The sequence below is a fragment of the Berkeleyomyces rouxiae genome, assembly GCF_048999995.1.
Source record: "Berkeleyomyces rouxiae strain 22BRR77 chromosome Unknown BrBRR77_ptg000002l, whole genome shotgun sequence".
In the NCBI taxonomy this organism is placed as follows: Eukaryota; Fungi; Ascomycota; class Sordariomycetes; order Microascales; family Ceratocystidaceae; genus Berkeleyomyces; species Berkeleyomyces rouxiae.
Window position 1 is genome coordinate 5,531,099 of NW_027396492.1, and position 13,265 is coordinate 5,544,363.

At 50.7% G+C, this 13,265-nt stretch overlaps 4 protein-coding genes across 4 annotated transcripts; 1 reads left to right on the top strand and 3 right to left on the bottom strand.

The window, feature by feature from the left end:
* Nucleotides 1-1,696: 1,696 nt before the first annotated feature.
* BROUX77_003103 (uncharacterized protein) lies at nt 1,697-3,316 on the bottom strand (the record flags this gene model as incomplete). The annotated part of the gene is made up of 1 exon (XM_073747718.1): nt 1,697-3,316. One exon carries the CDS (start codon nt 3,314-3,316, stop codon nt 1,697-1,699), a length of 1,620 nt encoding a protein of 539 aa, XP_073608185.1.
* A 3,266-nt stretch (nt 3,317-6,582) lies between these two features.
* On the top strand, nt 6,583-8,865 carry BROUX77_003104 (uncharacterized protein; the record flags this gene model as incomplete). The annotated part of the gene is made up of 3 exons (XM_073747719.1): nt 6,583-6,828; nt 6,968-7,265; nt 7,391-8,865. The coding sequence occupies 3 exons, from the start codon at nt 6,583-6,585 to the stop codon at nt 8,863-8,865; spliced, it is 2,019 nt and encodes a 672-aa protein (XP_073608186.1).
* Nucleotides 8,866-8,932: 67 nt separating this feature from the next.
* Nucleotides 8,933-10,118, bottom strand: BROUX77_003105 (uncharacterized protein; the record flags this gene model as incomplete). The annotated part of the gene is made up of 2 exons (XM_073747720.1): nt 8,933-9,968; nt 10,048-10,118. 2 exons carry the CDS (start codon nt 10,116-10,118, stop codon nt 8,933-8,935), a joined length of 1,107 nt encoding a protein of 368 aa, XP_073608187.1.
* Nucleotides 10,119-11,317: 1,199 nt separating this feature from the next.
* BROUX77_003106 (uncharacterized protein) lies at nt 11,318-12,112 on the bottom strand (the record flags this gene model as incomplete). The annotated part of the gene is made up of 1 exon (XM_073747721.1): nt 11,318-12,112. The coding sequence occupies one exon, from the start codon at nt 12,110-12,112 to the stop codon at nt 11,318-11,320; it is 795 nt and encodes a 264-aa protein (XP_073608188.1).
* Between the last annotated feature and the right edge of the window lie 1,153 nt (nt 12,113-13,265).

Below are 13,265 nucleotides of genomic sequence, written 5' to 3' on the forward strand. Positions count from 1 at the left end.
AATTAGTCGATATCAGAAGAGTTGAAGGAGGGCAGTAGTATCAAGAGGTAAGGTGTCAGGAGCTTGTCGGCTGGCTTCAATTACAAGCCTTCATCTAGATGGGATGCTAGCCGCAAAACAGCATATGAACCCGCAAGAAACTTGAGAAGAGGCCTAGGCTGTAGATGCAGAGATGTAAACGAAAAAGATGGGAGAACTTGGAGGCAACAGAATGCAAGGCAGCTATATCAGTAAAGACAAGAGGAACAGAGCCGGAGAGTGAACTCTAAAATAACAAAAAGGCAACGGCTGATGCCTTCAATTCCATCTTCAGTTGCCCCAAAGTCATTCTCTTTTTGGTCCAGGCTAGGCCCTCACGTTGACTTCCCGTTGCGGAGGCCAACTCAACCCAGTCGGGCATTCTTCGCGCCAATGACGTCGTTCGACGGAATCAGCCAATTATGTCAATCCAACGAAAGACAAGATCAGAGATTCAGCTTGGCACATAAGCCCCGGATGTCGTTTTTAGTGCTTGGCAGTGGGCCGTCTCGGCACAGGAACATGATAACTAGTTAGTTGATGTGGGAGAAAGCGGGCGAGCATATGTGACGGAAGAGAACATTTACTCTGTGGGGATGCATTTATGCAGTATAGGGCTTGAAGTTTAGACAGACAGCCGGCATGCAAATATCCAAATCCACGCAAGGGAAATAGCAAACAAATAGAAGAACAAAAGAGATTTACATGATTGAGCTCATAAACACAGCAGTTACCCTGTTGGTACATTATATCTCAGCAACCCGGCTCTAGTTCCAAGTGCCTTCCTACTTGTGTGAAAATAGTCCTCTCACGAAAGCGATTTAAGAAGCGACCCGATGATCTTGCTAGTGCCAACATTAGTATGGTTGGCGGATCGAGCAACTAAGTCGAGTCCGTTTTTGAGAACAAGGAGGCGGATCAAGGGAGAGAGACGTTCTGGGATGTAAACTGAGTCCCAAGTCAACAAAGGGATGATTAGTGGGTAATATGGAGTGGACCTTTGGGTATTGAAGGAAACGGAGTGATGCTAACGGCAGTTGTGAGTTCAGGTTGGTTGTTGCTTGTACAAGTAGAAGTGCTAGTTCCTGGTGAGAGAGATTAAGGCGAGGAAGTTGCGTAATGTGTGTCGTGTCTGTTCTAAGGCTGAGGTGGGTCTTTTTTTCTCGTGACTTTTAGCCAATTGCATAAGCAGTCATAGAAGACGGGCAGAAACATGACTATGGTTCGTACGCAAGCACACATGTAACGGCGGTTAACTAACTCGTTATGTATGTATGCACGATTCATATTATTCGTCCGATTGTTGATGTGAAAGGTCGCTTCTGTCGACCAATTATATTAGATGATGTCAGTAGTACAAGCAAACGCATAAACTCCATGTTAGGAACCAAGCTTAGGGCTCCTTCCCGTTCTGTGCTATGAAAAACATCCATGAGAGTTTAAACGCCTGGTGAATATATAAAAATACAGTTATACAGCCAAGATGGTATCTCGTCCATTGCGCCATACCCCCCAAGAACTAAATGAAAAAGAAATTCCCTTCCTAATAAGGACCGTGTTGTGCGCCCAATAAAAAAACATCCCATGGTATCGCTATCATTGAAAACCCCCCCATCTTTGACCGGCTGCCCCTATCGTCACCACCATTATATATTTTGGTTTTGTTCCCTTCCCAGACTCATGAAAGCAACGCGGGTATTATCAGAGGGCCGTCTTGCCGACGGCTCCAGAGCTGTTCTTCGCTTTCCTCTGAGTATGCGCGCTCCCAGGCCACCGGAGTCTTGTCATCCATTTCAGAGCCACTGTCGCCTTCTGTGTCGAGGTCGGTGTCGGTGTCAACACCAGCAACCGACGGTGACTCAAAGACGCTGTAGTTGCTGCTGGCGTCAGACATCTCGGTGTCATTGACGCCTATTAACATGGGAACAGACAGACTGGCGGTGCTGGTTATGAGGCAGAGTTTTGTGGGAATGTCCGTTGTAGCAGAACATTTCTTTCTAGGTACGGGAACTGGTAGTTGGACCGGAGTAGCCAGTGGGCAAGAAGCAGTTGGTTCAATAGTAGCGAAAGATTGAGACTCGTTTGAGTCCTCGGTTGTAGTGTTTGTGACTTCAATAAGTGTACGAGCCTTTTTCTGTGCCTGCTCTTCCGCGGCGCGTAGAGCAACTAAAGCGCCGCTGATTTCATCCTCGGCAACATCTGTTTCGTCATCCTGGCCAATAGTCCAACGCCACTGACGCTTTTTTTCGCGACGCCTGGTAACAATAGGAGTGGTAGCAGTGTCGGCAGCCGAGGTAGGAGGCATCCGCTTGTTGACAGCAGGGGTTGAGACCGCAGCCAGGCCAGCGATGCGACGGCGCATCTCTTCGAAGGGACCAGGAGTCATGCCGCCGTTGCGGGTCTCGTTGGAAGTGAAGGGATCAACGGGAGTATCACAGGCAAAGCTACCCAGCATGTTGGGTGCGGGAGAGCTGGGCGAGAAGTCGCCATTGAGCAGGTCAATGTGTGAGATGGTGTACTTTTGATTGACGATGGTCTGCTCCAGTGGGCTGTTGTAGCCGACGTGCTTCGGCGTCTTAGATGGGCGGCGCTCTGTGCACTGCGCGGGTTGGAACTGCGCGGTTGAGGGCAGCGGCGAGTTGCGCAGGATGCTGTGGAGTGTGCGAGGGTGGGTGTAGGGGAGAGAGCCGGTGCGTACGTGGTGAGAGGCATGGGGGTTTAGGGAGGCAGAAGATACATCATCGGCGCTAACGCGGCGGGGGTAAAGAGGAGGGCTAGGCTGAAGGGAGGAGTGAGAGATACTGGTGTTGTTGATCTGAGTGTTAAGGCTCAGCTTGGGATAAGCCTTGCTAGCATCGGTGAAGCTGAAGACGCTGCGCTGTTCAACGGGGCCGGCAGAGAGCGGAGGCGTAAAGGCCATGGCGTTAGGGAAGCACACGGCTGTCAGCGGGGCAGCCGGAGAGATCTGGTGGCAGGTCATGGGGGTTTCGGGGTAGGCGGTAGTGATGTAGGGAGTCTGGACCTTGGTGTTGATGGCGGTTATGGGCACTGCTGACTCGGGCTGATATGACGAAGAATCGCTGTTGACGAGAGAGCTGGTCTGGGGAGAAGAGACCATGACGTTTTTATTTGAGAGAGTGTTTAATGCGGTCAGGGCGGTAGGAGATAAAGGCTGTGTCAGGGCGGCAGTGTAAGAGACTGATGATTTGCGACTGGCTGTGGCCATGCAAGTGGTGAGAGACAGCTTCGGTCTGAGGACACGCGCAGGCGCCTGTTGTTGTATAGAGACGGTGCTCATTGTGTGGATGTATATGTATAGATGATGGAAGAATAAAAGAGTGTAGTGGCGGAGAAGAGTAGACAAAGGGAAGAATCGAAACCACGGAGGATAGATGATGTGATATAAAGAAGGACTGGGAATTCAAAAAAGAAAAAGGAAAAAAATATCGAGGTGTCAAAGTGGCTGAGTCGACGACGATGACGGCTTCACTGAGAACGGAACAGAAGAACAAAAGAAAGAACTTGAAACCAGGAGATGCAAAGGAGAAACAATAGCGTTATAAAGGGAGACAGACGGTCGAGATGAACGAAGAAGAGCGAAGATTGAAAAGAAGCGGGCGATAGGACGGACGCCAGACGTAGGCAGCAGATCGGTGGCTGATGGAAGACCCAAGTATAAGTATATATGGGCACAAGACGAGACGAGACGAGACAGGCAAAGGCCAGGCAGGGCAAGACACAGACGAGCCAGGAGGAGGAGGAGGACAGGTGGGTGGTGCAGGGGTGTAGGGTAGTGCAATGATCAAGGATAAGGGACAGGGACAGGGAAGCTAGAACAAAGCCAGGGGAGTAAGACTGGCGCTGGAGTATTTGGGAGGCAGAGACAGGGGAAGGGGCCTCGTCCTATTTACAGTCTGGCTCGGGCTCTCTTGAGAGAGCAGCTTGGGAGACCATTGTTGATAAATTGGGCGATAAATTGTTGCACACACATGAAACAAGCTGGGCTGGCCAGATGAAATTCGCAGCCGCCAAAAAGCGTGAGTAGCGAGACAAGGCGAAAAAGACGAAGGACAAGACAAGAGGACAGGACAAGAGGACAAGACTGTTCTTCCCCCCGGCGTCCATCTGAGTTCTTCGCGTGGTCAGCCCAGTAAGCAAAGCAAGCATAGTTACAGGGGCCTGAGACCCTTTCTCTTCGTCCACTGTCTGGACTAAGCCCGCGAACAGACACGAAGAGCCTTTAACCAGGTCCCCAACACGTTGCCAAGCTTGTGTCTTTCTGTCTCTCTCGTGGCTTTCCACGTCTGGTTAGCTATTCTCTGTACGGGCCAAATGTGTGCAAACGTGGAACCGTGGAACCCACAGGCCGCAGAGGGATCACCACGAGTTTGCTGTATATATTGTAGCTAGTTATGTATATACATGTACTCGTAGCACATCACCGTCTAAAAAAAGAATCGCCGGTGAGACTGTGTTTGCTTCTTGCTTTTGTGGATCACTCACCACTTCCGTAACCGCCTGTGCAAGTAAGTCCACCACTTTGTAACTATCGGCCTGTATGCAACCTCACACTCACACCCATACTGGACCTTCACACACATGAATGCAGAATCAGTCGCAGACGTAGACGTAGACGTAGACGCAGGCGCAAATGCAGATGCAAGCCCAGAGATGCAGTCCTACACTGGCTAATCCCCGGCTACTTCCTGCAGTGGGGCCACCAATGCCCGTCCACCAATCACAGTGCCCTCAATCACAAAAAAACAAGCACCACGGCGTTTAAAGCAAACTCTGGATGGGGTTCGTTCACCCACCTAACTCCCACTCGGCATCTCTGGCTAGAATTCATGCACTGCTCACTTGCAGTCAGACTCGCTCATGGCATGTTCATCTCCACCTCGGCCTGCCTGCCGTGCATATCGACACGCTCCTGATCGTCGCTGGCGTATTATCTTATCTGGCTACCTATGCCTTTCCGGGTCTGTCAAACTCCGGATGTGAGATGCCGGAACACTTCAATATCTCCGGACATTACTTGCACTATGCAAAGGAGTCTCTTTTTTTCAATATACTCAATAGAATCAAGAAACGAAATGAGGTGGAAAAATAAAAGGAGCAGAGAGAGACTGTGGAGACACGGGGAGCCTCTGTCTCTCTCGCTCTCTCTCTTTCACCTCCCTCCTCTCCCAGCGCACATACATATAAACACTTACATATGTGCAAGTCCCGGCTATTCATAGTATCATCCTGGCTGCTGTCCGTCACCTATACGTCGACACTTGCATATCCAGAAACGTAGTCCCAGCCCTGTGCATTGCTCGTGCGCACATCTGCAGCTCACTAGCTCACCTTGCCAACGTCCTCCTCCACCTCCGCCTCCCCTACACCCACTTCCATCTCTCGCAGCCGGAGAAACAAACCAGAAGTGGAAAACCAGAAACCCTCGCGGCTCTCAGACACCACTTCTTGATTGCCAACCAGGAAAAAGGCCACGCAAATCACTTACTCTGCCCCCAGACCTCACAGGCGAATCTCAGACACCCACAGACGTTCTTCTCCGTGTGTCCAGCCCCGAATGCCGTTTTTTTCGGCCAGCCATCACCCTTTTAGGCAACCCACGCGAATCCTGTAAAAGTTTCGTCACCTTGAGTCTGTGTGTAGCCTTCCAGTCCGCCAGGCCTCCCCTTGTGGTTTTGCACAGCGACTGCAGATTAGTGGGCTGTAGTGCTAAAAATAAACACCACCCCCTGTTTTCCTTGTCCTCGCTGCCCAGGGTTTAGATGGCTTTGGGTGGGTTTCCTAAGGGGCAACCCTACTAAGACCCAGTCGTTCTAATTACCTGTGATATTTTTTCCGACCAACAACCTTGCAGCCAAGTTAGCTGCTTGCAGCTTAAGTGCCCCGCGCCGCCCCCGGGCTGTCAGATGCGACACTTGCTGTGTTGCTATGCCCTGCTAATTGTTGCTGGGCTTAGGGGTCTGTTGGTGCTTTGATTGAAGGGACGTGGAGAGTTTCTGTTTCTCTTTTTTATAGTGTCCGATAATTTGGCAGCGGCTCAAATATATTGGCACGCGATAAGTGTGGATCCGGGCGGGTTGTGCTAACCCTAAGGAAGCTAGCGACGTTCATTGTCGATTTCATTGTTCACACCATGTGTCTAGTCTGTCATGCATGATGTTTATTCTGTTTGTTTCCATGTCAATGGCCAGCTAGAAGAGTGGTGGCATGAGAATTGTGGAAAGTTAAAACTAGGAATTGGTAGCAAGTGGGCGATCATGAAGATGCACCCAAGGAAAAACTATAGCAAAAGCACTTTTTACTGTCGAAAAAAAACTCGCCTTTCTTTCTTGCTATTTGGTGTGAAGCTTTGGCTGGCGAGCGCCGAGTTGGGTCGAGTCAAGCCCCTCACGGACCAAGAGAAGCCCATGGCATTTTTTTTTTAAAAAAAATCTACTGCCTTTATTCCTCCCCCCCTTCCCCTATACACTCGTGCCTTTTACCACTGACAATTTGTTGCTCTGTCACTCCTGCACAGGCTTTGTTTCCTTGGGTTGCTTCCTTCCCATGGCTCACCACGCCCACGTCCACAACCCCAATCTTGGCCGTCAACCTCGTGATAATAATAATACCAACCCTAATAGCACCGCCTGCCATGATACGCAAAGACCACCTTCACGCCCGAGGCCTGCTCCTACGGCATTCTCGGGCACGCTCAACATCGCCCAAACTGGCCAGGCTAGGCCCGGCATTGACCTGGAAGTAAAGGCTAGAACGCCGCGTCGAAAAGACGACCGGCTTATCCTGCATTTTGTGAGTGACAAGAACAGCCGGTGAATAGACCACTTGCTCTTTTTATTTTTATTTCTGAACCGGTCTCTATATTTTCCCCTATACTGTCCACCTGACTCACACACCCCTCTTCCTCCCGTCACCGCCTTTGTCAATCCAGGACTACGATTGCTTCTACGCCTCGGTATTCGAAAAGCACGACCCGTCGCTCAAGACCAGGCCTCTAGCCGTCCGCCAAAAGGCCATTGTCGCCACGTGTAACTATGTTGCCCGCGCGCACGGAGTCAAGAAGCTGTCTCTGCTTCACGATGCTCGGAAAGCCTGCCCCAATCTGGTCGTGGTCGACGGCGAAGACCTGACGCTGTTCCGCGATGAGAGCAAGGCGCTGTGTGCTGTTCTAGCCGCTATCTCGTGGAATGGCAAGGTCGAGAGGCTTGGCTTTGACGAGGTGTTTTTGGGTGAGTATAACTACACGGATTGGCAAAGTGGCTGAATACGAAAGAGGTCTCCGACCCTGCCCTCCACCCCGATCCCTCGGAATGGCCTCTATCCGACCGACTCTTCTCAGCTGACACATGGCTAGATGTCACTGACATTATCGACTACAACATCTCCTGCCTCAATATGAGCAATCTTGCCAGCTCGTTTTTCCACCTTTCTCGCCAAGATCCTCAGCATGGTTTCGCATGTGACCTGACGTCATTTGCCGGCCCTGTCTTTGGTTTGCCTGCTGAAGACGCCCTCAGCCACGCTCGATTTTCGCCTACGGTCTCGCCCAACAATGTGCCACTGCATCTGCTTTTAGGCTCCCATCTCGCCAGATTTCTACGCCAGAAACTCGAAGACGAGTGTGGCTTTACGTGTACTTGTGGTATTGCTACCAACAAGCTACTCAGTAAAATTGCGGGCACCAAGCACAAGCCAAGAAATCAAACAACTCTAGTTGTGTGGACGGAAGAGGCTGCTATGGAATTCATGGATGGCCACACTGTGCGCCAGATCCCCGGCATTGGATCACGGATAGCAAACGCTCTTTACAATCTCGTGTACTCCCATGTCGACGCTCCTCATGGCGTCAAGCCTGATTCGGGTCCCAGCCACGAAAAGAACCTCACCGTCTCGGATGTCCGTAACTTTCCCGGCGTCTCAGCTGCATTGCTCGAAGACATTCTTGGAGGGACTGGCGCCGAGCGTGGCATTGGTGAGCGGATCTGGAGTCTTCTGCACGGGGTGGACAATACACCTGTCAAGAACGGTTCTAGTTTACCGACACAAATCAGTATTGAAGATACCTATCGGCAGTTATCTAGCTTGGAGAGAATCTACCAGGAGCTACGTAAGCTTTCTGCATCTTTGATCCAACGCATGCGAAAAGATCTGGTCGGTAGCAATGGTCATGAAGTCCAGGGGAATGGTTTTTCGCATCATGGAAGACGCCCATGTTGGTTGGCTAAACCCAAAACCCTTCGTCTCTCACTGAAAAATGCAGCTCTAGGTGAGTCTATAAGTGAAGCCTACAGACACCGTGTATCACGCTCTTTACCAGTTCCCAGCTTTTTGTTTGATCTCGATGAAGAACCACAGCAGCTCGCCTCACGCCTAGTTGACGAGAAGCTCAAAGGGTTACTACGCAAGTTCGGTATCACGGACACCGAGTGGAACCTTATATTGCTGAGCGTTTGCGTGGCAAATATGACGATCGTAGCAAACGAAGCTCGTGGCGCGGCAAGCTCGGGCCGGGATATTGCACGCATGTTCCAGCGACAAGACGAGGTGCTGCGGCCGTTTAGAGTTGTGAAAGAGAGGGTCGATGGAGAGAAAGATGCGGTTCTTGGGAATAATACGGCTGTGGATGGAGATACGAGTGAGGATACAAACCGTGACCCACAGGGGCGTGGTTGTGAAGGATTGGATCCATGGGAAGATGTGGATGGTGATAGTGACCAGGACGACATGAAAATCCTATGCCCGCTTTGTGGAAGCCACTTCTTGCCTTTTGCTCTACCAGCACACTTGAAGTACCACGAATTGGGGGAATCTCATGGTACTTATTTTTAAAGAATAGACATTACAATCTCGCAATCCTAAATCGGCTAAGGCCACCCGCCCACCATCTCCTCGGCTCTCATCGCGACCTCACACTCAGTTTCCCTGTTGTCAATGATCCCTTGCTGCCCATTTCTCCCCGCCATCCAATCCTTAACCCTCCCAGAACAACCCGGCCATCTTTGCTCACAACCGCCGATCCAGGCTCTTCCTCCCGTACCACGAAGCATATCTGCTCGATCTCCTTGGGGCCCAGAACTGGCCTGTGGCCAACCAGACTCACTTCAGTGTTTTTTGCCATATGTGTCTCCTCCTCCTCACCATCTGTTTTGGCTTCTCCATTCCCATGGTCTGCTTCCCAGTTGCAATCATCGTATAAAAGCCGCCCCTCGACATCCAGCCCTACGCTCTGTAGCAGAATCGGCGTCTCCCCCGAGTTCTCCAGCTGTGCTTCAAGCACCCAGCGGCGCGCGCGGCCCGGCGCTTTGCCCAGGGCCAGTGGGCCAGCCTTGGTGCGCACCACGAGCGCTGCCTTGCACATGAATTGGTACAGCTTGCGGAACGTGCGCGCGCGCCCGCTCAAGTCCGTAGCCTCGTAGTAGCTGACGCTGACAGCCAGCACGTGGTTGCCCTCCTCGCGCAGGTCAAAGGATACAATCTTCTGCAGTGTCTGGCCGACCACGAGGTCGACGCCTTGCGACTGCTCGGCATCCGCGGCCGGCGTAAGGTCCAGCTTATGCACTGTTGATGAGATACCGGGAGTCTTCATCTCGGCTTCGATACGCACGTTGCGGATAGCCTTTTTGTGCGGCTCGCGGCTGGGCGCGTCAGCAGTGAGACTGGCACTGGTAGCTGTAGCAGTTGGCAAGGGGGGCAGAAGCGGGTCGAGGATGTCGTGATTCACGCAGAGTGTGCAGCTGAAGGTTGTGCCGACGTATGCGGACCCGAAGGACTGGGGTAGACTGGCGAGTGGGGAAAAGAGCGACGAGGAGGTGGATGCGCTGTTGGATGGGCTGGCCAGGGATGCAGGCATGAGCGTCGGGAGGTCGTCATGGTGGGCGGCGGACGTGGGCTTGTTTAGCGGCGTTTGGCGCGAGAGGGATGGTCGTGAGAGACTGGAGATGATGGAGATGGAGTGAGGTTTGGTTAGAAGGGTGCAGGGGTAAAAGGACAAGACGAAGCCGGCCAACTTACCGCAGGACCTTTAACGAAAGCGAGTGTGGCTCGCGCGTGGGGTCTATAGAGGGATATCGTTGGTGGCTCATACTGACTGGTTTTGGCTTGTGAAATGGTGATGTGAAAGTGTGGTTCCTGACTGGGCGAGTTTGTTGGTGACCTGTTGTGACTTAAGCTAACTAGTTAACTCGTTATTTTTGATGCGTGACTAGGGTATTGATAGGGTTAACTACAATGGGTCCCCACCACAAAAGCATCACCCTCCATTCACACCAAAATTGCATCACGACGACATGAACTTGATCAAGTATTTCTCAGCCAAATGAATATCAATGTAATCAAATAATATATCAAATGAAAGCTGTGGCTTTGCTGTTTAATAATCTGCACATAAATCAAGGTGTCTAATGTATTCACATAGCCTTTCTTCCATCGACATCTTGCACCCAGCAATCATGCCCTGGGGGATAGCCCTCCGCGTTTCCTCGGCGCACCTTCGAAGTTTGACCCTTTCGGCCTCATTATCCCCATGGTCCTTGAAGTGAGAAGGCCTTGATTACAATGTGCCTTTTGAAATACTTCAAACGATCTTGTGGTAGTTTTTATCTGAGAGGTTTGACGGTCAACCTATCACCTCGGTTCTGGACTTGTTCACTAACACCTACACAACCTTCAACCACGATTCAACCACGACGACTTTTGAGCAAAAAACCTTGCAGGTCATCTTCTTCAGTGTTTCTTATATCATAGTCCTAGAAAAGATCAACAATTACGATGCCCTGTTTCATGTCTCGGCGTCAAGAATGAAATGGTCGAGGCACCAAAGAATCGAGGCGATGGGCTGGTCGCCAAACCTTTCAGATAAAAGCTTCCTCGAGGCCGTTTGATGTGCTTTAAAGGGCACATTGTAGTCAGTGCCTTCTCACTTCAAGGACCATGGGGATAATGAGGCCGAAAGGGTCAAACTTCGAAGGTGCGCCGAGGAAACGCGGAGGGCTATCCCCCAGGGCATGATTGCTGGGTGCAAGATGTCGATGGAAGAAAGGCTATGTGAATACATTAGACACCTTGATTTATGTGCAGATTATTAAACAGCAAAGCCACAGCTTTCATTTGATATATTATTTGATTACATTGATATTCATTTGGCTGAGAAATACTTGATCAAGTTCATGTCGTCGTGATGCAATTTTGGTGTGAATGGAGGGTGATGCTTTTGTGGTGGGGACCCACTGTACTTTCTATAGAATCATTCAAGCTCCTTCATGAACCCCTCTATATCCTCCATCTAACGAAAGCTATCCTTCATGGCTCTAAGCTTTTTCATCGCCGCCAAAGGTTCGGTTTCACCAACTGCCGACTTGACTTGGCCATCACCAACCATCATGAATATGTTATGCTTCTTCTCTTCGCCAATTGTGAAGCGGCCCTGTGTGATGTCATTGGCCTGTGCAAATGACGCAAGCGCCTCGACATTTGGATTCTTGAGGACTGATAGAGCAAAGCGAGCATTGGACTTTGTATACTCGTGGCCTGTGTAGATGTGCGTGTCGTCGGGCAGCTCAGCAAGTACGTGGTTGAGTGCGCGGTGCATCTCGGCTGCCGAGCCCTCAAAGAAGCGACCACAGCCACCGATGAACAGCGTGTCGCCCGTGAACACGGCACGCTGTTCGCGACCGTCAGCGCTACCACTCGGCGCAGTATCGCGTACATACCAGCAGATGGAGTCCTGCGTGTGGCATGGTGTGTGGAGCGCGGTGAGATGCACGCTAGCGCCGAGTGGAAGGGTGGAGCCGTGTGATGGCGTATCATCGACAGCCTGGCACTGTGTGCCGCCGATAATGCGCAGGTCCGGTCGGTTGAGAAGCCGACGCAGTTCGGTGTTGCCACCGGCGTGGTCGTGGTGGTGGTGGGTGTTGACGATGGCGGTGAGATTGATGGTGCCGTCGGCAATTTTGGATTGTAGGATCGGTCTAACTGTGGAGGGCTGTGATGGGTCGATGATCACGGCGTCGCGGGTGCTTTCATCGACAACTAGGTAGGCATAGTTGTCGGAAAACATGGGGATGGCCTGGATATGCATGGCTCGGGCGGGCGCTCGGCAGAGAGCTTGAGGGCGGACTGAATGGGAGATGAATGGGCTGTGAGGCAAACAAGTGACGACTCGGGGCCGAGAAAGCGTGCGAGCAAATGGGTTTCTGATTGTAGCGAAGGCCATCGGCAATCAAAGCTTTGCGGTTGGTCACGTTGAGATGTAGGATGACAGAAGTGGAGTTGGGGTTGAGTTTGTACAAGAATGTAATACTTGCCGTTTTCCTCCCCACCTAGTCAGACGTCAAGTTTGTAGATAAAATCGAGATAGAAAAAGCATGTGTACTTAATTCACGCCAACTATGTAGCTAGTTACACCAAGCCTCCATTTTCATGTTCGTGTCTAGAGATAGTATTCACCAACCTCATGGAACTTTAGCTCTGTAACTCCACCACAAGCATATAGGCGCTTGGAAATTACACATTAATATGCAATGATGCAAAAATTTGGAGACCAAAAATTCATGCTTGCTCTCGTCTATGATACTACGTATGTCTTTCTCTGGCATCACTGAGGCCATATACTACCGATGAAATCAATGCTAATAGGCAACTTATAGCATCGACTTTGGGAGTGGGCGCCTTGTATCCGATATCTTGTCGACTTGGAAGCAAGAGATGGCGCTCTGTTGTGTATGAAACAAACCATAGGAGTAGTTGGAAATAAGTCTCCCAAAGCGATGCAAGTTGGTGGCTAGGTGGCAGCTTATGCGTGGAGTTTGGACAAAAGGTCTCAGCAACTTTCTGAAACCCCACAATGAAATTTAGAATAGAAACATTATGATTTTAAATGGCTTTGGCTTAGACCACAGACGTTCTATCAGTGTTTAATAGGAGGACTCACTGTTGTCCTGTACGGAAAACTATCCGGAACGTCACAAGTTCAGAGAGTTCAAAGAAAGAGAATGTATTCAATGAAGGGGAAGAAAGGCGAACGATGATCGATACCTTCTATTCTAGATACTATGGAAGAGAGAGAGAGAGCAGCCATTTTATGCCCAGAAGTCCATCGATGTCTTGTGCTAGAGTCAAGTAGTAGTCGGAGGAGAATGTCTAATGAAGCTTAGAAATAAAGTCTAGTCCGAGCAAGAAAAGGAGAAGTGAGGCCTTTTGTCGTTCAGCTTCCACTAGGTTGGGAACTTTTA